Source organism: Malus sylvestris, chromosome 2 (genome assembly GCF_916048215.2).
Source record: "Malus sylvestris chromosome 2, drMalSylv7.2, whole genome shotgun sequence".
NCBI classification, from domain to species: domain Eukaryota; kingdom Viridiplantae; phylum Streptophyta; class Magnoliopsida; order Rosales; family Rosaceae; genus Malus; species Malus sylvestris.
The window spans coordinates 20,115,723-20,141,409 of NC_062261.1; the positions used below are offsets into that span (position 1 = coordinate 20,115,723).

Sequence of the window (25,687 nt, forward strand, 5' to 3'; positions counted from 1 at the left end):
TGCCTTATATGCTTGCCGTGTTCCTCTTCCTGCTGAACTGATGGCAACTGGAGTAAAGTTGGAGTTGGAAGATCGAAGTGGAGCTTTTCTTGCTAGTTTTCAAGTCAGGCCAGTTTTGGTTGATCGGATACTCGAAGCTCAGATGGTGGATGAGGAAATCCAAGAAATGGTTCAATTAAGAAGTGAAGGGAAAAAGAAAGACCTCAGGATTCGAGAATCAGATGGCATGCTTATGCAGGAGAACATAATGTATGTTCCGAATAATGAGGAATTAAAGAAAGAAATTTTGGATGAAGCACATTGTTCAGCTTATGCGATGCATCCAGGAGGAACTAAAATGTACCATACCATTCGACCATTTTATTATTGGCCGGGTATGAAAAGGGAAATTGCAGATTATGTGAGTAGATGTATTATTTGCCAGCAAGTCAAAGCAGAAAGAAAGAAGCCTTTTGGGCGAATGCAGCCACTTCCCGGTTCCCAGTGGAAATGGGAAAATATAACCATGGATTTCGTGTATAAACTTCCTCGTACACGAAATGGATTCTATGGTATTTGGGTGATTGTGGATCGACTTACCAAGTCAGCGCATTTCATTCCAGTGAGGGAGAAGTATCCTCTGAATAAATTGGCTAAGTTGTTCATTACGAAGATTGTGAAGTATCATGGAGTTCCAGTGAATATTATTTCCGATCGAGACCCAAGATTTACTTCTAAATTCTGGGTGGCTTTTCAGGAAGCTCTTGGTACGCAATTGCTTTATAGCATTGCTTATCATCCTCAAACTGATGGGCAATCAGAGAGGACTATTCAAACGTTGGAGGATATGTTGAGATCTTCAGTATTACAATTTGGTGATTCCTGGCATGATCGTCTGGACTTGATGGAATTTGCCTACAATAATAGTTTTCACTCGAGCATTAGTATGTCACCATTTGAGGCACTTTATGGTAGGGCGTGTCGTACACCATTGTGTTGGGCTGAGGTTGGTGAAAGAGTGTTAGAAGGCCCAGAGATTGTGGATGAGACTACTCAAAATATTCAGGTGATTAAGTCTAACCTGAAAGCAGCCCAGGATTGACACAAGAGTTTAGCGGATCGACATATTACTGATCGAGTGTATGTTGTGGGTGATTGGGTATTTTTGAAATTATCACCTTGGAGAGGTGTGGTACGATTTGGAAAAAGAGGGAAGCTAAGTCCGAGATACATTGGACCTTATGTGGTCACTGAAAGGGTTGGTGAAGTTGCCTACCGGTTGGAGTTGCCTCCGGAGTTATCTAAGGTCCATAATGTGTTCCACGTCTCTATGCTTCGACATTATATTTCTGATCCTTCTCATGTGATCCCTCCTCAACCGCTAGAGATTAATCCGGATTTGACATATGATGAGGAACCAGTAACAATCTTGGATTGGAAAGATAAGGTTCTAAGGAACAAAACGGTGAGTTTGGTGAAGGTGTTGTGGAGGAACCATTCCGTAGAAGAAGCTACTTGGGAGACAGAAGATCGAATGAAAAAGATGTACCCAAGATTATTCTATGGGTATTAAGTGGTTTATTTGGTTGTGGGAATTTCGGGGATGAAATTCTATAAGGAGGGGAGATTGTCACAGCCCGTCCCGAGATTTTCTTATTAAGGACGTGAAATGACGAATTTACCCTTAGCGGGTATTAAGGTACGTGGGTGTGACGTTATTTGGTTTAACCTTAGATATGTTTTGGAGAAAAATAATTTAGATGAGTTGGATTATTAAATTTGGTTCTTTTTTTTTGTTAATTTTGGTTAGGGATTTAGATGATGGATGGTGTGGATTAAATGTGGACCATCTAAACCCTTACCCTCTCTCCATCCCGTAGCTCTCTCTCTCTCCTCCATCTCGACACTCTTTCTCTCTCACACCCATATTGTACGGCCACACCCAAAATCCCCCAAAACTCAGTGGATCGAAGCAAACAAGGTAAGAATCTTCATCCTTGTGATGTTTTGAGTTTATTGGTGCTAGTTTTAGGACGTGGAACCTTCGATTTCACGTGAACCGAACCCCCCATTTTTGGTCATTGTTCATGCACACGTGAAATGTTGTGTTTCAGAGAATTCTAAGCTTATAGTGAGCTTAGTGAGGTCCCAAGGAAGCTCGGAGTGCTTCGTTTGAAGGATTTGGACGTCGGGATTGCGAGGGTTGAGTTTGGCCGGTTTTGCTTGGATTTTTCCAGTGAGATTTAGTTGTTTTTTAAGCTTAAAAATAGTGTATCGTGATTCTACATGTTTGGGGCTTCATTTTGGTATAGAATACGAAGAAAATGGGTGAGAAACGAAGGAGAACAAGGCGTTTAAAGTTTGGCCGGAAATCGGCCGCCAGAAAAACCAGTCCGGCGAACCAAGGTTGGGGATGATGCGCGTGGGGGCGCGTGTCCCCGTGCCTGTCCTAGTGCGTGGGGGCGCGTGCGGCCTCCAAAAATTTATTTAAAAATTTCTCGACGTCCGTGATGTCGACTAGGTCGATGTGGTATATTCATATACCCAAATTGAGTATCGTATGAGAAGTTATTTCGAATTATTAGTTATGTGTTTAAATTAACGTTTTTATAGTTGTTTCGCATATAGGTGACACCTATCCCGAGGACGAGCGCATCCAGGGACGTCACGGGGGTTACGACCCATCGACTTATCAGTGAGTGGGCAGTTTTGTTTTCGTATTACCTATATACAACTGTTTTTCCCAGAAAATGTGTTTATATGGAAATTATGAATTAATTGGCCATGCATGCAATTGTGGAGATATTTAGTTTAATAATTGATGCATATATATGTGAATTGACGCGGTGGACGCACAGGTGAGTTCTATTATTATTCAGATGAGTTATTTTATATGAATTGCATTGAAAGCTCATAACCTGCACCTAGGTATTAGTGCTTATATTATTATTCACCACACCGCACGCTCGTCTTGGATCCAAGTAGGTGGATGTCGTACAGACCATGTGAGGGTTCCGACATGCTAGTCGTATAGATCACTAGATGTGATTCCGACTAGTGGGTGACCTTAGTTATGCGCGCCGATGATTGATGAGAGAAGCACTAGAGCATATTTATACACCTTTCATCGTACAAACTACCATATGTAGTTCCGAGTGACGTGCAGAGTTGGGCCGTATAGGTCACTGTGGTGACTCCGGCTGAGTGGGATGTTGAGCTTTAGAATCAGCCGTACAGGACCACGATAGGGTCTCCGGTTGATTTATTATTTCACCTGATTGATATTGATGCATTCTGATTATATTTTGGCATGGCATGGCATATACTTTTTGAGATGTTATGTTGATGAATGTGAACTGAGTTATTGATGATATGTGTATATATATGTTTATATACTATTTTCTGGGAAAGTATACAGGTTTTACGGAGAGGGGTTAGAAATGTTTAAATGAAATGTTTTGGAAAATATTTGGTTTTACTGACCCACTCATCTTTATTTTGCGTCCCTCTAGGTTCTAGTTAGCAGTTGGTGGCTCTCGAGGTCTTTTTCGGCATTCTGATAGACGCTCTACATGTAGGACTTACCTGCGGGTGTTGTACTTTTATTTTGGTCCTACTTGACTGCACTTAAACCTATGCTCTGAATTTATGTGTTTACTTTATAACTCATCCTTTTATTCTAGTAGGTTGTTCTACTAGAGATTGTTTTAAATTCCTTCATATTCTGTTATATCTTGCTTCCGTGTCGCACTTTTGGTTACGTCACGCTTACGTGACGGCCAGCACGCCTTGATTCTCTGGGTCGGGGTGTGTCAGTTTCTAAGAAGAGAGGCGTGATTACTAATTCAAATATGAGTTGACAATTAAATTGCATGTATATATAACAACAACAAAAAAGTCTTATTTCACTAAGTGAGGTTAGCTGTAACATCCCACATCATCTAGGAGAATAGATCCTCTATGCCTTATATGTATATGTTCATCTTCTTTAGCACGAGGCCTTTTGGGAGCTCACTGGTTTCGGATTCCATCAGAACTCCGAAGTTAAGCGAGAAAGGGGCCAAAGCATTCCTATGATGGGTGACCCACTGGGAAGTTCTCATGTGAGTTCCCAAAAACAAAACCATGAAGGCGTGGTCGGGGCCCAAAGGGGACAATATCGTGCTACGGTAGAGTCGTGCCCAGAATGTGGTGGGGGCCCGAGCCAGGATGTGACATTAGCTCTATGAATATTAGAACACCAATGCGCTTGATTTTGCGCCAAGTCTTCCATTAGCTCCAAGTAGTCTATGCCCTTTCTTAAAGTCTATGTCCAACTCTTTAGGTCTTCCTCTACCCTTTTCCCTTGAGTTTCTGTCTCATAATCGCATTTTCTATCCAGAGCATCTATATGTTTCATTTCACATGTCCAAATCACCTTAACCAATTTTCTTTTTTCTTATCTTCAATTGCAACCACTCCTAAATATCCTCATTCTTAATCATGTTCATTCTTGTGTGCCAACACCTCCAATAAAGCATTCTCATCTCCACTACACTCATTTTTTGCATGCATTGATGGTTGACCCGTTCAACATTTCGTGCCATAAAACATTACTAGCCTTATTGTTGTCTTATTAAGTTTTTCCTTGACCTTTATTGCACTCATCTACTTCATCCATTTAACTTGTATTCTATGGTTAAAATCCAAGATAACAAAAGCATGCTTTTGCATGTATATAAAATAGGTAATTACTACATGCAGTTTATTTTGTAAGACATGGTATGTAGCGTAATAACTAAAATTAGTTCGCTAATTAAATGGGTTCTTGTTTGAATGAATGAAATGTCCAAATTGAAAAATTACATTATGGTACTGGCCCTTATGGGAACCATTGCTCTGGTGGTTACAATCTTTTTTTTTTCAATCAATGCATTTCGAGTTCAAACATTCTCTTCTTTTTTCATGAAATTAAGTGTATCAATCCTAAAGAGCAACTCCAGTTGTCTAGGCAATTGGACAGTTTTTGCCAACACCTAGCTCTAGTGGTCGTCCACAACTTAGGTAAGTGGGTGGAGCCAACGGGCTTAGGTAGCAATCCAGACAGATTGTGCCTAGGCCGTTACTCAGGAAACATGTGGCTCAGTTGACATCAAACACGATTTTATTTTTATTTGGAATCTTTTGATATAGACATTTCAGTTTTGAATTTTTTAGATAAAACATCCATATTTTTTAGTGATTTGATTAAACTTTTTTGTCATAATTGTGGTGCTATATGCACATGATATTGTAACAAATTTCCTATATTCTAACATTTTGATTACACTCTCCTCCGTTAGAGATAATTGTTGAAAAAAAAAAGTTGGTTAGATTCAATTTATTTTCACAATAATGCTTCAATTTAGCAATAATTATCTACGATTAAGATATTTTCTTTTCAAAATAGTTTAAAATATTTTTAAATCCCCAAAATCAAACGTACCGAAATAAGTTTTTTTTTAGTACATTAACTAAAAAATAGGATTGAGAATAATATAAACATACCAATACACAAAGTGTACAAAATAAAACGTACCAAAATAAAAAAAATGTACCAATATTAACAATATGTATCAAATCAAACGTACCAAAATTGCAAACAAACGTACCAATTAATGATTTTTGTAAATTCAAACGTACCCGCAGATAATATATACGTAATGTATTATTGTACCTAATAATAATTCGTTAGCAAGTGTACTTAAAAAAACAAATATATATATATATATATATATTTTTTTTTTTCACAAAAAAATTGAAAAAAATTACACGGAGCTTTTATGTTGATCACCAACAATTTGATAAAAAAACAAACCATTTGAAAAAAGAAATAATATTAAATGTTTGCATAACCAAAAAACCAAAAAAAAAAGCTGTGATCGAAAAAACATATTTGGAAGAAGAGAAAATATAGTTTAATTACTAATATCTTCACTAAATAAGGAAAAGTGCATCATGCACATAAAAGGATAAATTCAAATATTATTTTAATTTAAAAAAATAGAGATGATTATTGATCAAAGTACTTTAATCAAATTTTAAAAAAACACAGATGTTTAATTTAAATGATATAAAAAAACTATAGAGGATTATGATTTTTCCTTTTTATTTTTGCCGTGGGAGAAATTTTTAGAAATGCCGGGAACACATACATCAACTGTGCAGGTGGTATTCCCTTCCAATCCAATAACACCATCTGCCCCACTAAAGCCAAATAGTTTTATTTTTTATAAAATAATCAATAAATGATTTTTTTATTAAAAAAAATAAACCTCATTCCCGAGGCCCTTCCCCAACCTTCTAATCATTCCCCTCCAATAACTCTCAGCCCCCCGACATCCACTATCGCCGCCCAGTATTTTCTTGCAGCTGCCAGAGAATCGACGGCTCCGCTTGGCATCGACGGCCAAACCAGAACTATTGTCTCTCCTCCTCTTGGACTTCTTCTCCACTAGTAGAGCTGCACAGTGAGATATTGGCTTCCATAATGAAGGATGCATATCAATCTCTCTCCTCTCTCTCTCTCTAAAACCAGTCTTGATCACTGCTACCCAGAATCAGATAACAAGTCTGAAAGCAAAAGGGGTCTCTGAAATTTGAAAAAGATTCAAAACTCAAAATTCCCACAACACATTTTCTGTTCAATTCTTTCATTCTTTGGGCCAAACCATATAAAGATTCAATCTTTGAAGGGAAATTGAAAGGCTAAAGAGGGAAAGAAAATGGTGCCCAGGAATCAAATCAAAAGACCCAAAAGAAAAAAGAAGAAGAGAGAGGGATTAAAGCAGGGAGAAAACCAAAGAGAGGGAATAAATTTTCTTCTCATTTTTGTTTGTTTATTTATTTATTTTTTCTGGGTAATTTCCATCGACTGTCGTTAATTTTTTTTTCAGCATTGAAAGAAACGGCCCTCTCTGTCAAAATCCATCAATCTTTCGAGTTTTTTGTTACCAGTTCGAACTCCGATGCTTATGTTCTTCTCCTCCATCAGTTTTTCAGAAATTCAAACACCAGAAGAAGTAGAAAACTTTCTGTTTGTTTCCCGGAAACTGAGAGCAACAACAAAAGAACAAGGCAGGGGATGAGATTTTAACGCTTTGTTTTTGTTTCCTTGCATTTTCTGGATCTTCATCTTCTCCCTCTATTCGGAGAAACTTGTTTTTGTTTGAATTTTTGTTTCTTGGCTCTTGCAGTCGCAGACAACCACCCACAACCAAATTCCAGATTCTCATCTTTGCCAAGCGGAAGTCGTCGGTTCTCCGGCAGTTGCAAGAAAATACCGGGCGGCGATGGTGGATGTCGGGGGCTGAGAGGAATTGGAGGGTAACAATTAGAAGGTTGGGGAAGGGCCTCGGGAATGAGTTCAATTTTTTAAAATAAAAAAATTCATTTATTGATTATTTTATAAAAGATAAAATTATTTGACTTTAGTGAGGCAGATGGCGCTATTGGATTGGAAGGGAACACCACCTGCACTGCTGAGGTGTGTGTTCCCGTTATCCCTAAAATTTTCTCGTCACGTGTGGTTATACTTAACAAAATCTTCTGTCGTGGGCCTAGAAGTCGTGCCATGAATAGTAACTGCCTAGTCCCCCCTCCCCAAAACGTACACACCACGTCCTTGCCTAGTGGAAACAGGGAACACCACCTACACTGCTGAGATGTGTGTTCCCGTCATCCCTAAAATTTTCTCGTCACGTGTGGTTATACTTAACAAAATCTTCTGCCTAGAATTCGTGCCATGAATAGTAACTGCCTAGTCCCCCCCCTCCCCCCTCCCCCCAACCAAAACGTACACACCACGTCCTTGCCTAGTGGAAACGGATTTATATGTCTAAATACTATTATCTTTCGTTTGGACAATTTTTATTGGACATTCAGAATTGGCAAAAACCTCATGCAACGTAATGCATGACTACCACTTTATAAATATGTCAACGATGAGCCTTAAGTTGGACCATGCTCCACAATCCAAAACTCTATTTGTGTGCTTTAGAATCTAGGCCTTGGAGTTGCGTGTGGAAGCATATAGTCTGCATTATTAATTGAGAGTTGAACTATATATATAATAACAAGGGCAGAGGTAGAACCCAATATAAGTTTAGGGTGATGTTATCCACACATCATTTTTACCGTTTAAACACCTCATGTGAATTTTTATTATTTGATTTTTTTCAATTCATTTGATTCGAATGTCAGAAATTGAAAATGGTGTGTAAGAAGTAAAAAGAGGTGTGTGGATCGCACCACTCTAAGTTTAAGTTGTGATCATTCACAGGCACCTACATTCTATATATTCCGGTTTAATTAGAAATGGTCAAGCACATTTAGTAAACACAGAAAACGTTACATCTTCATATAAAGGCATGGGAGATCCAACTTTCAACTTTGGGTGGTATATTGATTTGGAGTCTATAATCCATGTTTAGGATAAGGTCACCTAAACAAAAATTCAAAGTCTGCCTTAACTAGTTAATTAGCTGGGTAGGCAGGTCCCTACGACCAAGGGCTAGCTTACATGAGAGCTCAAAGTTTCCTAATAAGGTTTTAATATATAAACGTCAAGTAATTAACTTAAGTTATAATTTGTTTACATGTTATAATATAAATAAATGTCCAATGAAATATTATGTACGTATCCCACAAAAGAAAAACATATCAGTCATGGTGTTACTCATATTAAAATGAACACTATGAATTCAGTATTGTTCATTGTCTTTTGGGATATTGACTAGTAAGTTTTGAATTCCAAATCGCTATTGTTGCCATTCTTTCAAGTCTCAACTTCAAGTTGGCAGTCAAATATTCAAAATATAAAGGGAGACTTTGGATGCGGTCCCTAGTTATGAACAGTCTTTGACTGAAACCTTGTTGGTTTTCAATTTTTGATCCAAGTCCCTGAAATTAATTGATAATTTATTTCTATGTACGTTACTATATTTTTTAAATTAAAAATTAAAATTTATAGTTTTTTATAGTAATGAGATTTTAAATAAAAAACCATAATTTGTGGGATTAAAAATATTAAAATATAAATATACTATTGTGTGTGTGTAAACATGGGTACATTCATAAAAAATAACCAAAAAATTATTGTATCAAAACATGGGTACATTCTTCAAAATGGGTACATTTAGTAAAAATAAAAATGGGTACAATACAAATAAAACTTTAAAAAATATGGGCACAAAAAAAAATTAATATATGGGTACAAATTAAAACTGAAAGGAAAATTGGTACAAATTAAAAAAGGGTTGCAAATTAAAAATAGGTACAAACTAAAAATAAAAATATATGATAAAAAATTTAGCCATAAATATAAATATACTAATTGTAACATTTTTAATATTAAATGAATATATTTAGAAATAAAAAATATTTTATTATTGAAATAATTAATGATATTATTAATACAAAGGACCTTGATCAAAAATTGAAAAGTAATAAGGTTTTAATCAATAGAGTAGTAAAAATAAGGATGAAAACCTAATTACTCCAAATATAAATATCAATATAAATCTATGTATGTATGTATGTATATCTCCGTTTGATTGATCTAATGGATTCAGCAATTCCACGTTAGCAATTTCGTTTTGATTACTCATCCTTCAATCCTTCCGACGTCTTCTATTACAAACCATCTTCCAAAATTCCCAGTTATTGCTGCTATCTCTCAACGGTTAAACCTCAAACCCTCATCCCTCCTCGCTCGTCAGTCGGTTTAGTGCATCATGTACATCTTATCTAAAGTTTGCTCTCTGTCCTCCGCGTATTTGAATCCTTTCATATTACACAAATTACGAGGAATATAACGTCATGTTTCTAGAAGGGTGAAAACTGGTTTTACAATAAAAGTAACAAAACAGTAAAAGTATAATAAAAACTGTATAGTTTCAATGCCTCTGTAAGTTGAATTTTAAAAGACAAATTAGATGTCCGGATTTCATTTAAAAAGGATCAGAAGAGGCCGGTGTGGGTGAGACTGACGAGGGATGAGGGAGGAGGGGTTGGGGTTGGGGTTGGAGTTGGAGTCGTTAGACTGTTGGAGATATATGGCAGCTGTAAAAAATCTGGGATAATGAACTTTTGTAAAGTGTGACGGGTCGTGGGGATGGGAAACGAAAAATTGAATCATTAGGATTTGTGAATTGTGATGGGAAGAGGCAAGTGATACGGTACAAAAGGTGAATTTTCAATTTAGTATGTTTATATACTGATGTGGAATAACAATTCTGTTAGATTAATCAAATAGTTAAGATTTTGTCAAGTGCATGTAAATGCACTGAGGCTAAATATAGAGACTCAAGATTCCATTCAAATACATGTTTACACTTTCAAATGGGCGGGTATATATATGGTCTCAATCAGTTAAACATGTTCTGTAATTACAATTAACCTTTATAGACAATCCGATAATCTTATCGTTGGTGTAGAGGAAAATAGTTTGAGAGAGAAAGGGATTGAGAGATTCAATCTTTTAGGGGTATATGGATTACTCTAGGGATTTAGGATTTAAAAGATTTTAGGGATTTAGAGATTCAATTTTTTCGGGGTTTATGGATTCATTTTAGGGTTTTACCGTTTTGGATATCAAGTTTTGTAAAAGTATGCCTTGTTTTGTTGTTTATTCTGTTTTTGATTTTTTTTTTAAATTGAAACCATAAATAAATTAAAAAAAAAAAAACCCATGATTATCAATATCATCATCCATCCACAAATTGAATGAGTTAGCTATTTTTGTCAATTGAAAAGGAATTAGCTGAAAAATTAGATTATGTAAACTTATTTAGCATATTTGCGTATAAAAACGCGAGACATGTAATATATAAATAATGTTCGTATATATTTTCTTTTGATATTAATTGTAAATGATATTTGATGTATAAATAGACTTTTTCATGTATTTAGAAAACTTTTTTTATTTTTTTTATACATATTAATGTACAAAAGGTCAGAGTCCAGAAAACTCTAGGCTCTCACTTTAAAGGTTTGCCTAGGGCCCCAAATTCTAAGGGCCTACCCAGACAGCTAGGGCTGATGGCTAAACATTTTGTTAGTAAGACTAACTACACACTGGTGAGAAAAACTCATTTAGAAAGAAAAACTCTCACTCAAAAAGAAAAACTCTCGCTTACGGAGAAACCGAGTTATTGAAGATGAGATCACTAAGCTTCTGAGAGTACTTATTATAGCACTGTTCTAATCTTCAATATTAGCAAAACACCGTTACTTAACTCAACCTTTTTTTTCCTTTCTATTATAGAGTTGGGTCGTTGCCGCCATAATAGCTGCGCTGGTTTCTTATGCATAATGCGTGCAAAGGCTTTTACGTAGTTTTGGCGGCCGATTGGAAAAGAATATGAACAATTCGTCAAATATTATCTAATATTATTGCGACGTAGAGCCCATTGAAAAGTAATTCAAATGACTTTTTTCTTTTGGTGAAAAGTATTCCAATGACTGAATGACACAGATTGTGAAATCGTGAGCAAAACAAGTTGACCTATATACATGTCTAATCTAAAACGACATGCTATAGTGATCGATGTTTGATCGAGGGTGGTACTATCACAATTTTTTTTCTATACATTTCAAAATACTATTTTTAATTTTCGATCATCAAATTAAATAAAAAAAATATGATAAAAAAATAGAAATGAAATAAAAACTGAAAATAAAATAATATTAAACGACTCCTATATTTTTGTAGTATTACAAATTGTTGTCCAATTATTTTCGCAGCGCCAAATAATGTTCCAATTTATTGTTACCAAATGTTGCATATGACATGCCAAAATGCCATTTGCCAATTGCAACGTCCTTCTCTTCATTCCTCAACCCACCATGTCATATGTCATCGATCAAATTCGGATGATATATATATATATAAAGTTACTCCTAGCATTATTAATTGCAACTACATTTGCTACCAACAATCCTATAGTTGAAGCGCCCTACAATATTATCAAGTTCCTCGCCCACCAAATAACTATACTTATATTATATTATCAGTCATGATCAAAAATTTTGTTGTATACTAGTCGATCTATTGGGAGAAAAGTAACAAAGGAAAGTTGTGCACCCAATCACTTTACGCGCTTTATAACCCAAAGTAATATTGGCCAAAACCATGTACCTCACGACTGCTTCCCTTCTATATAAAGAACCCAATAACGTAAGCCATGCACACCATATTTCAAACACACAAGTTCAGCTAGCTCTCTAGTCTCCCAATCACCCATTTCATCATTACATTTCTTGATAAAAAAGCCATACAAAATGGCAATTCGATTTTACTCGACACTTTATTTGGTGATTTGTCTCTCTCCATTAATCATTTTTGGTTACTCTCCCAATGATGTGAAAACATGGTGTAGCCAAACCCCTCACCCACACCCATGCGAGAGTTTTCTAAGCCATAACCCAAATAATATCCCCATCAAAGGTAAGTCCCAATTCTTCAAGATATCAACCCAACTAGCCCTAGACCGTGCCATACTTGCTCACACCAACTTGTATTCACTTGGCTCAAAGTGCCAAAATGCACATGAAAAAGCTGCATGGGCTGACTGCCTTGAGCTTTATGACTACACAATCCAAAAGCTCAACAAATCCATAGATCCCGTCACCAATGGCGCTACTCAAAACGACGCTCAATCTTGGCTCAGCACAGCTCTCACGAACCTTGAGACATGTCTAGCAGGGTTTGTAGACCTCGCTGTCTCGAATAATCAGCTCATGCCATCTAATAATGTTTCTAATTTGATTAGCAACACTTTGTCCATTAACAAAGTACCGTACACCTCTCAGCCAGAATATAAACAAGGCTTTCCAACTTGGGTGAAGCCCGGGGATCGGAAGCTCTTGCAGTCGTCTTCTCCTAAGGCAGATATTGTGGTGGCAAAAGACGGTTCAGGGAATTACAAGACCATAAATGAGGCAATATCTGCAGCTTCAAAGAGAAAAGGGAGCGGGAGGTATGTGATATATGTGAAGGCAGGGAGCTACAAGGAAAATGTTCAGATAAAGTTGAATAATATCATGTTGTTGGGAGATGGCATAGGAAAGACAATCATTACAGGAAGCAAAAGTGTTGGCGGGGGTACTACAACCTTCAATTCAGCTACAGTTGGTAAGTAAAATTAGCTTCAATTCTTTATTATGTTCTACGAAACATTTTTTTGGCTTGATGATAAATTCAATGGGGTCACCGGTCACAAATAATAAGAAAATTTGTATCTCATAATAAAAAAAGTGAACAAGTCACTTGTAATATATGTAATTTACTAGTTTGTTTGAAAATAGATGTGAGAGAGTCAAAAAGAGAAGTACGTAGTAAATTATTATAAGAATGATTAGATGGTAGTAGTAGTACTGGCTAGGCAAAGCGTAAAGTTTGATAGTCATTAAGTTCATTGACTGGGAGGGTAAGCTAATTTGTCGAGTTTTATTTCACTGGTGATAGACAATGATCATGTCATCTAGATACTTACAAGATTAACATTTTTCCTCCACTTGTCTTAACTATGGACTACGATGACAATCAACTAGTTTGAACATGTTAGATTGTGGTACGAAACTGTTCTTTTCCGTTGTCTTCTTATATTGGCCAAAGAATATTTGCAAAGTCAGCAATTACACACACGCAACTAAGCTATTTACAATACATAACAGTTTTGATTTTTTATTTTCTTCATTGTAGCTGTGGTCGGAGATGGGTTTATTGCCCAAGGCATAACATTCGAAAACACTGCCGGTCTAACAAGTGGGCAAGCCGTGGCACTCCGGTCCGGTTCAGATCTATCTGTGTTTTACAAGTGTAGCTTTGAGGGGAACCAAGACACCCTCTATGTGCACTCTGAAAGGCAATTCTATAGAGAATGTGACATCTATGGAACTGTTGACTTTATTTTTGGCAACGCTGCCGTGGTTATTCAAAATAGTAACATTTATGTTCACAACCACAAAACCAACACAGTTACAGCCCAGGGCCGAACCGACCCAAATCAGAACACAGGAATTTCCATTCATAATTGTAAGGTTACAGCTGCTTCGGACTTAAAACCGGTTCAAAGTTCAGTTAAAACATACCTAGGGAGGCCGTGGAAGCAATATTCTCGAACGGTGTTTATGAAGACATACCTTGATAGCTTAATTAACCCAGCAGGTTGGATGGAATGGAGTGGCGATTTTGCCTTGAAGACTTTGTATTATGGTGAATACATGAACACTGGCCCTGGTGCATCCACTAAAAATAGGGTTAGTTGGGCAGGTTACCATGTGATTACTAGTGCCTCGGAGGCTTCCGAATTCAGTGTTGGGAACTTCATTGCTGGTGGTTCTTGGTTGCCAGCCACCAATGTGCCTTTCACCTCTGGTCTATGATTATTAATAGATTTGTTTGTAACATAATAAATAAATTGGCTGTTGCCCAAAAAAGTAGTGTTTCTTTATATGGAATTGTCAATGGCTCATGAATTGTCATTCTTTGTGAAATTGTTTATATGACTAATAATGGATAAGGTTCTTATATTTGTGTTTGTCTGATTTAGATACTATTGTTGATCATTTTGCTGTTTCTGGTTTGGGAGGTTATTTAATGATTGTAATTTATGAATCTATATAAATATGTCTATCATATTATAAAAAATAAAAAATAAAAAAATTGACCACATATTTTTGTACTTAGTTATCAACATTGTCGATCCAGTATGATTGTATACTTATTCATTTGTTTGATTAATTGCCAAAGCAAAAAATCCGACTTGTTTCATCGAGATATTGTACATCTTGGTCAATGATAAACTGTTCAAAGGTGGGGAATTATCTTTTTTCTAAAATAAAAGTAGTAACTGAATCCTTTCTTAATCTTTCTTAATCTTCGACAAGAAAAAAAATTTCTTCAATCTTATCATACGAAACTGAAAAATCTAATTGAGAAATATTTACTAAAGAATTACTTTTTTGTTTATTATTGATCTGATTAACGTTGGAAAAAAAAATGCCTGTGAATACAGTAAAGTCCAAAATTTTCTCTGTTATTCAGCTATGTTTCGCACAAATGGTTAGGTTACCATGTCATTTCTAGTGACTTGGAGGCTTCAAATTCCAGTGCTGGGAACACCATTGCTGGTGATTCTTGGTTGCCAGCCAGTCAGCCACCAATGCCTTTCTCCTGTGCTTTATAATTATCATCAGATTTCTTTTGTAACATAAATAAATATGTTGTTGCCCAAAAAAATTGTGGAATTGATTAAGGACGTTTGTATGATTGGAAAAATAGTGTTTCTTTATAGAATTCACTAGTAGAAAAAACCATTTGCGAGATAGAACTTTATGTGACGAAGGAGTTGACATTGCACAAGGGTGTTTCGCGCAATGAATTTAAGTCTCCATCGCGCAAGTTCATTGCACAAAAAGTAAAGTACCTAACATTTTTTTTTGGTAAAGGGAAAACTTCATAGAAAAGAAAGGCACAAGGCCAAACAACAAGCAGAGAAAAGACTCCGCAACACCAGAGAAACAGAGACAACGATAAATAGGATCGAGAGAGAAGCCACCACACCAAGTACCAGTTTTGCCCTATCTATCAGTGCACAGAAACCCCTATCTTACAAAAGAGGACATGGGAGACCGTCTTTATTCAAAATGCCAACTAACGAAGATGGAGGTCGTACAACCCAGCCGAAGCCGCACATCTACGGTGAAATATTCCTCGCGAAAAAATCCACCTCCATATTTGCTGATCGTGGAGTCCACGACCAGGAGCATGATTGAAAGCTCCTCCTAACCTCCAAAACACGGCTAAGAATTGGGAGGAGGTCCCAATCACAACTCAGAAAAGGAGAATTGAGGGACCGAATAATGACTTGAGCATCCGACTCAATTACCACCTCCTGCACTTGTAAAATTTTTGCCAATAAGCACCCTTCCAGAACAGCTAATGCTTCTGCCATCCCAACCGAAGACGCATGCACCCAGACACTCTTCATTGCCCTACAACCCGAGAAACAGTCTCAAACCACAATCCCAATCTGCTCGTATAGAGAGTCTTTATTCCAACACGCATCAACATTCACCTTAAACCAATTAACTAGGGGAGGAGACCAAAGAGCAAGATGGTGCATACCTCTAAGAAGGCTGTTTCGGACAATAGACGACAAATGTAGAGAAGATGAGGCATGCTTAAAAGATTCCAAGGCAATGATGATAGCCTGATGAGTTCTGAAAGGAGAAGGTTTTACACCGTTGAAAACAACATCATAACGGGCTCTCCAAATAAACCAACATGTAAAAACCAGGTCTGCCATAAAACGAACAAGATCCTCCTTACAACCCTGATTTTGATTTATCCCCAAGCACAACCAATCAGCCTAAGTAGTGATTGAGCTTCGATTAATCTAAAGACTTATCGGTCCCCCATTCCAAACTTTGGAAACCCATGGACACAGAAGGATAATATGCTCCATGGTCTCCTCACTTTCGTTACAAATTGGGCAGAGGGGGGATGTGGCACACCTACATTGAAACATATTAGATTTAGTGGCACAAGCATCCTGAAGAGCCCTCCATAAGAAGTTTCTCATCTTTGGGGGGGCCTTACAACTCCAAATCCAAGCCCAAACCTGAGGGTCAACACTTCGAGAAGAGGAAGGGCGATCAAGGTTTATACTGGGATGTTGACTTTGACATCTCCAATATCCAGACTTAACTGAAAAAGAGCCATTTCGTTCAAACGGCCAAACAAGCTTATCAGGACTCATAATTGGCCCACATAAATTCAAGAAATGGCATCACGCTTCGTTTCCGAGATAACGTTAGAAAGAAGGTCAAAATTCCAATCCCTCGAGACCGGATCAACAAACTCCGTAACCTTGCACTCCCTAATGATAGCCGAGTGATTAAGAAGGGTGGGGTGCCCCCCTAAGATGCCCAAGACCCAATTATCCTCCCAAAACCAAACCTTCATCCCTCCCATAATCTGCCATCTAGCATCTTTTAGAATAAGATCCCTCCCCTCTAACAAACTCGCCCATGCCCAAGAGGCCATTCCACTCTTTTTAGTTTCCAAGAAAGAAACATTAGGGAAATATCGCTATTTCAAAACACGAGCCCATAGGGAGTTAGGATCATGAATCAACCGCCAACACTGCTTCGCAAGAAGGACAAAATTAAAATCATTCAAGTTGCGGAAACCCAAACCACCCTCCATTTTTTACCGACCCAAATCCTTCCAATTAACCCAATACATCCCACGATCCCTTTCTGCTCCCGCCCACCAAAACCTCGCCACTGCCATATCAATATCTTTGCACAAACTCACTGGCAATCGGAAAACACACATTGGGTACATAGGAATAGCCCTGTACCACCGCTTTTATGAGAACTTCCTTCCCCGCTTGAGAAAGAAATCACCATTTCCAACCAGTAATCTTTGTCAATATCCGATCCTTGATAAACTGTAAGGTCTCCTTCTTCGATCTCCCCCAAATTGTTGGTAAAGCCAAATATTTCCCGGGGTTGTCCACCTTGGCATTTCTAAGATATTACAAAGCTCTGAGGCCAGATGGGCAGAAGTATTCGCCCCAAAATAAACCACTGATTCTAAAGGCTAACCTGCTGCTCAAACGCTCTACAGTACACATGGAGAAGGGAAGAAAAATTCTTACAATTCTATTTGGTAGCTAAAAGAAATATTAGAGTGTCATCAACAAACAATAAATGTGATAGCATAGGTCCCGAAGTAGATATCCTGATGCCCTCCAAATATCCCTGCTGAACCACCTTACTGACTACTAGAGAAAGAACCTCACTGAGAAAGAGGAACAAGTAGGGGGATATGGGATCCTCCTGACGAAGGCCCCTTGTTGGTTTAAAAGCTCTCCCTGGCCTCCCATTGATTAGAATAGATAACTCAACAGTTTTAATGCACGTCATAACTATAGCAATCCATAATTGTTGGAAACTGAGTTGCACCATAACTGCCTCCAGGAAATCCCATTCTACCCGATCATAACCCTTGTTCATATCAATTTTGATCCATATTTTGAACTTTGTCTTCGTTCTTCTCAACTTAAGGAAATGAAAAATTTCATGAGCCAAGATGATATTATCTTATATTTGTCTGCCTTTGATGAATGCATTTTGATTCGGTGAAATTATTTTATCCAACATTGGTTTCAAACGATTTGCCAAAATCTTAGATAGAACCTTATAAGAAAAATTACATAGGCTTATGGGCCTAAACTGATTAACCCCTTCCGGGTTTGGGACCTTAGGAATCAAAGCAATATAGGTAGAGTTGATAATAGAGGGACAACCATCACCCTCTAGGCAATCGGGAACTATACCATGGACCTCAGCCGCAATAATATCCCAATAGGATTAGAAAAACAAACCTTGAAACCCATCAGGTCCAGGTGCCTTAGACCCTCCCATGTTGAACACAACATCTTTGATGTCCTCATCGGAAATAGGACTACTTAAAGTCTCTCATTCATTTCATCCGTTACCACCGGGTCCAGGCAACTAAGGATATCCCCCCAATCTAGATTGCTATCAGACGTAAATAATCTTTTAAAGTGATCTTCCACCATCACTCTAACTCCAGAATGACCATCCTGCCAAATGCCGTCCTCATTCTGGATTCGGGCTAATTTGTTCCGTCGACACCTTAGAACTGTAGATTAATGAAAAAAAGGAATGTTCGAGTCATCGGCCTGTAACCATCGGATTCTAGATCTGGTTGTCCAATACATTTCCTCTTGAGCCTCAAACCGGTTAATAGTTGCCAAGACCTCACCAATTTCTTCACCATTTTCCTCCCAATTCCGTTGAAGATGCCCAAGATGAGAGTTCAACCCTTGGAGCTCGAGCTTTCGAGTTTTGAACTTATCTGAACTCCAGCTTATTAAGCCTCTTCTTGTGGCGTTAATCTTCAATTGCCAATTTTTCACCCCTATCAACACTTCCCACATTCCAGCATCTTGCTATAGTTTCTCTACATCCCTCATTTTACACCAAAAAGCCTCGAAAACGGAACATCGATTTACATTTAGGAACCAGTGGGTCAGTATTAAGTACTAGAGGACAGTGATTCGACGGCCTGACGTTTTCATGAATAATCAGCCAATTTGGCCATCGAATCTGCCAGCTTCCATTAATTAATCCCCGGTCTAACCTTTCCTGCACCAAACTACCATTCATGTTCCCTTCCAAGTAAACTTAGGCCCTGAGAAGCCAAGATCCAACAATTCCATATTATTAAAAAAGGATTGTAAATAGGGAATAACTATACAATGCCATTAGATCCCACCAGATTTTTCATCTTTTGATAGTAGCTCATTGAAGTCTCCAGCACAGAACTAGCTCAGCTCATCCGTAATCCACGGCCAAAAGTCATTTTTCTCATTTTTATATGGTGTGCCATATATCCATAAGGCATGAAACTACTTATCTTCTGATATGCGCATCTCTGTATAGATCAAATTCCTGTTAGACGACATAATTTTAACCTCCAAATTGTCATCCCACCACAGACTGAAACTTCCCGCTGAGCCAACCGGAGGTACATCACACCCATTTGTGAAGCCCATCCTCCTACGAACTCCAATTATTTTGTGATTTTGCATTTTAGTCTCAGATAAGAAAACCATAGAGGGTCTATATTTTCTAATGAGTAGGTAAGGCTCGAACTATCGTGTCTGACCTAAGACCACGGCAATTCCAAATCATATGTATCATGGTTGACTTGCGGCTGTTTCAGGCTAGCAGCCACCACCACAATGATTGTTTCTTAATCTCTGACTCCGCATAATTGCCTCATCTTCCACAATGTCCTCCAGGTAAGGCCATAAGTTTTCTTCTTGAATTGGAACCTCCAATAAATTTTCCTCCATTAGTCATCATTTGCCGCACTAGTCCCAACTACATTTCCTTTACACCCACTCCTCCTAGCTCGTCCACTGGGTCCTGCTTGTCGTCTAGTTCTTTTAGTCGGCCTTTGGGCTCTGCTACTACTCCCTTCACTCGCATTCCTCTTCAGGCCCATCCGTTGAAAGAGGCTTGCATCCTCTACTTGGCCTAATATGAGGTTGCTTGATTGTTGTTCCACTATCAGATTCTGGCTCATCACCTGCTCTGTTTGGCCGTGCTGTCTCCCTTGGTCTAACCTCTCTATGGGGTTTTGTGAGTTAGTCTCCATCACACTCACTCTCCTCTCAGCCTCCGTCTTAATCTACCGTCTTCCAATACCCACCCATTAATTACCAATGACCCTTATCGTCTGTCCTCCTTCACCCTCAACACCCCTCCTCATTAGAGGCAACCCTTCATTGCTAGACCCACCCAACCCTCCCATGGAACCATGAACATGAGCACTGACCTTAGCCGTAGTTACCACAGTTGAATTAGTTGCCTCCTGTGAACTATATGGAGCAACCAGATCATTCGCTACCATTAAAGGCCCCTACTTCCCCTACCTGCTCTTGCTCTACCTTATACTCCTACATTATTGTTCCCCCTCCCAAGTTGGGTCGAAGTCCCTCTCTCTCTACTAACCTCTGCTTGCCTCTTCCTTCCTTAAGGAATATTTATTATCCTCGGGATATCCGGAATATCTCTAATCATTATTGTTTTAGTCCAATTTTCGTAGTGTGCCCCCTCTTCGCTACCAGCTGGTGCTGAGAACTCTAGACTAGCATGACCAATTAGTCCACAACCTAATCAGCTCACCCACATTTATTTGCCAGGCGGTTTATGTTTCCTTCAGAGCACAAACACGGTGGGATTTCTTTCATCTGCACCCAGAAATGAACCATATGCATCGGGACTTCTTCCATTGCAATTTATGCGTTGCAATGTTTTGTCACGCAAAGGACACAATGTTTCATCGCACAAAGGATTTTCACTATGCAAAGTTTCGTATTTGGCACCAAAAACATGCATGACGTCGAAAACCTTGCACGACAAGTCTTCATCGTGCATGGAGTCAACATCTACCATACGGTCAATTTTTTTAGTCAGAGTAATGGATGCCATATTTACAACAGGGTTTTGCGCAAAAAAAGATTTGTCGCGCAAAAACCCCAAGTTTCCTTTAAATTTATAGTTTTGCTCTCCCTATTCAAAATTCGTTCCGAAAACTCCTTACTTTTCAGGATTCCAATTGTTGTTTGAATTTCCGTACGATGGCCGACTTTGGTGCTTGTTCGTCAAAGAGAGTCGAAGGTGAATGATCCGGAAAAGCTAATACGTACTAAATTTTGTGTATTGTATAAATTATATATTTAGCTTTACTATTTTAAATTCATATTTTGTTGGTAGACAAGAAAAAGAAGAGAGCTGCACCCCGGGTCCAATACACTTTTGGTGGAAGCCTTATTGAATCACGTATGAAGAATTAAAGAGATTTGGGGAGTTGGACATGGGCTCCAGGTTTAGACGCCACAATGGGGCATTAGCGTACCAAATGTTTTATGGAGTGGGATTCTTGGAGAGTCGTCCTCGAGGAGATGAAGAGCACTTGATCAATGAGTTAGAAGTATTTGTTAATTAGTTTTTTTTAGCATAAGAAGTATTTGTTAATTAGTTAAAAAATATTTATGTTCCTTAAATAATATATTAGATTGATTTATATTTTATTAATTTTTGCATAATAGCCTGATTAGGACAGTGACAAAACTGACCCAAATCTAATGAAGTGCATCGACAACATATTCAAGTTCTCTTTCCAAGAATGAAAGTTTGATGGTGAACGTGAGCCAGAACTGCAACTAATACTTGATCACTAGTGGCAGAGTATAATTGTTTATTTATTTATTTTATGGTTAATTAAATAATAAAATTTGATTTCTAATATGGACTATATTTATTTTGTTTCATCTCGAAAATAGATTTACAAAATACTATTATTGACAGGTCATTGAATTTTGGAGTTAACTAGCTTCTTCAAGTAGCACAGATTTTCCAAACCTATGGTACTTGGAAAGGTTACTTTACGCCAAAGTTTGAAGACATTAGTATTTTGAGAAACTGTTTTCGAGCTGAAATAAAATAAATATTTACACTGCGTCGCGCAAAAAATTGCGATATGAACTGGTCGTCGTGTAAAGGAAATCTGAAATGGTTGGTGAGCATTGAAATCGTCGTATTTATTACGTACTTTGCATGATGAAGGTTTCGTCATGCAATAGTTTGTGACTAAGCGCCCGACGAAGCTTTCGTTGCGTAAAGTTGTATAGGTTCTTTATAAGTATAGTTTCACTTTCACTTTTCCTCACATTGTTTTCTTACAACCTAAATTTCTTCCCATTTTCTTCATCCCAAACGTTTGGTGAGATGGTTGAATCCGCTGCAGAAGGATTCGGGGAAGGTAAAAATTCAATTGATGTCAATCTAATATTATATTTTTTGGAAATAGAATTTTAGATATGTATCACTTACTTTGGATTTGAAAGTTTTGTTTTGTTTCCGGTGATAACAAAACGAGGAGAGCAACGGTGTGGGATCGAATTGAGGAAAAATCATCAAACTCAATCCACTGGTTTGAACGCTATGCCTAAAGTGAATGCGATTAATTCTAGCATCCATAAATGAGAGAAAAACCATCGTTGCTGTGGAAATGGGAAACAATCCCAACCACGAGCCCAAGGTCAATAGAGCAAAGGCTTTGCCAAGGGAGGAAATTCAACCTGGAAGCACAATTCCTTCGCCCTTAAGGCCCCTAACTTCAAGACTAAAAGAAAAATTGCCATTCAATCGTATTCCACTAAACTAGAGATGTCCAATCAATGTGAATCAAAGGAACATTGGTCATGCATATGCTGAGCTAATCCTGAGGTCCTTGCCAAGTATCATTCCCATCGTGAGTCAAACTTTGTAGATATGGAAAATTCCGAAGATACTACCACCACTATGGAGATTTCAGATTTTCAGGAGGCATCCACTCCTATGGAAGAATAAATTTATTTTTTAAGACATGTTTGGGATGTTTTTACCCATAGTGGCCGCATCTCCCCCCCTAATGTTTAGTTTATGGTTTAATTTTTCAGACAATTTTCTAAGTATTTGGAATAATTTGTTGGTTTGTTTAGAATAATGGATAATTTATTTCTAGGTATGTCTAGGTGATAAGTTAGTTGTCTGGTTGATAGTGCAACTACCACACCATCTTGCATGAGTAACACTATTTTGCTAACTTCGTACCTAAAAATGCACCTCTGACAACCCTCTTGGTTCATCTAACCTGATTGATGGATACAGAAAGACCTGTATAATGTTATCCAATGGTATCAAATTAACCATTAAAAGGCCCTCTATTCTCCCCGTTTTGGAAGAACGTTGTTGATTTTTAAAGACATTCACGATAATAAATATCATATTGAAACCACTGAAGAGAATGCTTTTGAAATTCTTTGTATCATTTCTTACGAATATGGCTAGAAGTGTAGTCACAAAAATTCGGTTGGGTTGTACATCACAACCATTCGAGTAATTGAGACCCACCACATGGCCGGCCTAAGCCTGGGTTCCAGAGCACTCTATTGCTTTGGCATGACCTTTTGGGACATCCAGAACAAGATATGATGTGCTGTATCCTCAAAGTATCACACGGACATCTAACCTTTTATCTTGGACACCCGTTTTGTAAAGCATGCTCCTTGGGGAAGTTGATTAATCAACCTTTGGCCACCAAAATCATTCATAACCCGCCTAAGTTTCTTCAAAGGATTCAAGTGGATATTTATGGACTTATCCAACTAACATGCGGACTATTCAGATACTTTATGGTGTTAGTTGATGCACTCGCACGTTGGTCACATATTTGCTTACTTTCCACATGCAATGTTGTATTTGCCAAACTTCTAACTCAAACTGTTAAGCTTAGTGCTCACCACGTTGATTATTTGATTAAATCGATTTAACTGGATAATGCTGGAGAGTTTACGTCACAGACTTTTGACGATTATTGCATATCTATTGGGATTAAAGTTGAACATCCAGTACCCCATGTTCATACCCAAAATGGTTTGGCAGAAGCTTTTATAAAGCTTCTTCAATTGATAGCTCGAACTTTGGTTATGCAAACCAAATTGCCAGTATCTGCCTAAGGCTATGTAATATTGCATGCAGCTATGTTGGTTTGCCTAAGGCCCATCGCTACCCAATCTCATTCACCATTACAATTGGTTTCTGGATACGAGCTTGACGTCTTGCACTTATGTGTGTTTGGGTGCACAGTCTATGTGCCAATAGCACTGCCACTATGTACAAAAATGGGTCATCAGAGAAGAATGAGAATCTATGTCAATTATGATTCGCCATCAATTATTCGCTACTTAGAGCCCTTGACATGAGATATCTTTACTGCACGTTTTGCAAATTGTCACTTCAATGAGAGTTTTCCCATTGTTAGGGGGAGATAAGAACGTTAATGTTCCTGAAGAACGTTAACGTCCCACTATGTCTCATTTAGATCCCTGCACTACCCAGTCTAAAACTAAAGTGTGTTGTATTCAAGGATTAAAATATCGATAATATCGGCGAAATATCGTTGATATTATCGTTTTTCAGAGAGGCCGATATTTTCCCACGTATCCCCTTAATTATCGTCAAAATATCGGGATATTATTGATAATATTGATAATATCACGATATATTCGATATTATCGAAACAATCGTTGTGGCTCCGTCGTCGGAAAAGCAACCGAGGCTGCGTCGTCGCAGCTGCCCAGATCTCTCTCTGCAATCCAGGCTCAGACCCAAGATCTGCGCCTCCGTCGTCGGAAATGAAAAATCCATTTTCTCTGGATCCTAAAACCCGCTTGGGTTTGAATCAAACCGTTTGATGGATTCCCTTGCGTGATGGTGGTCGCCGGGAGGTGAGAAAGGGAGGAAGAACGATGACATGGGTTTTGATAGACTCACCCACTACACTCGATCCTCTTGAGCCCAGCGTCATAGATGATGATCAGTTTGGTAGGTGGGTGGGGGTGGTTTCTCAGGTGGGGGTGCCGAGATCTAGGGGAAGGGAGAGATAACGGATGAGGGCGGAGGGGGTCGGATAGGCGGAGAGTGAGCACTCGATCCTCCTGAGCCCAGCGTCATAGATGATGATCAGTTGGATGGGTGGGTGGGGGTGGTTTCTCAGGTGGGGGTGCCGAGATCTAGCGGAAGGGAGGGATAACGGAAGAGGGCGGAGGGGGTCGGACAGGCGGAGAGTGAGGAATTTGAGAGAATATGGATGGAGAAAGAGAGAGAGAGGCGACTAAAAGGCAAAGTGGGAATAAAAGGGAAAGAGTCTGAGGGCAATATGGATTTTGATAGGTTCTGAAGAAAGATGATGGGTCGGGATTTTTTGCATTTTTGGGAATTAAATGGGACTCTTTCTTCTCAATTTTCTTAATGCCCATTTTGCATTTTGAAAATAAAATAAAATAAAATATTGTTTTAGATCACAATTTTACATAATTTAAGAGCATCTTCAATATAAATTTTAAATAAAATCCCCACAAACATATAATTCTTAAATAAAAAAAATAAAGGGTATTAAGTCACTCATGTATCTTACCATGCAATGTACAAAGTGTAAAATATTGTACTAATTCATTATATATAAATGATTATGGTGTGTTTAAAATTCTTTCATTAATTACTACATATTTTTTATACTCACAATGTTTGCCAG

At 38.1% G+C, this 25,687-nt stretch overlaps 1 protein-coding gene across 1 annotated transcript; it reads left to right on the forward strand.

The window, feature by feature from the left end:
- Positions 1 to 12,168: 12,168 nt before the first annotated feature.
- On the forward strand, positions 12,169 to 14,532 carry LOC126585805 (pectinesterase 2). Its single transcript, XM_050250340.1, has 2 exons — positions 12,169 to 13,132; positions 13,703 to 14,532. Exons 1-2 carry the CDS (start codon positions 12,280 to 12,282, stop codon positions 14,383 to 14,385), a joined length of 1,536 nt encoding a protein of 511 aa, XP_050106297.1. The 5' UTR covers positions 12,169 to 12,279; the 3' UTR covers positions 14,386 to 14,532.
- The last annotated feature ends 11,155 nt before the right edge of the window (positions 14,533 to 25,687 follow it).

Bases quoted from the DNA above. Each gene is read 5' to 3' on its own strand.
- LOC126585805 (XM_050250340.1), top strand. From the start codon at position 12,280: ATGGCAATTCGATTTTACTCGACACTTTATTTGGTGATTTGTCTCTCT. The intron at 13,133-13,702 runs GTAAGTAAAATT...TCTTCATTGTAG, and splicing joins CTTCAATTCAGCTACAGTTG to CTGTGGTCGGAGATGGGTTT.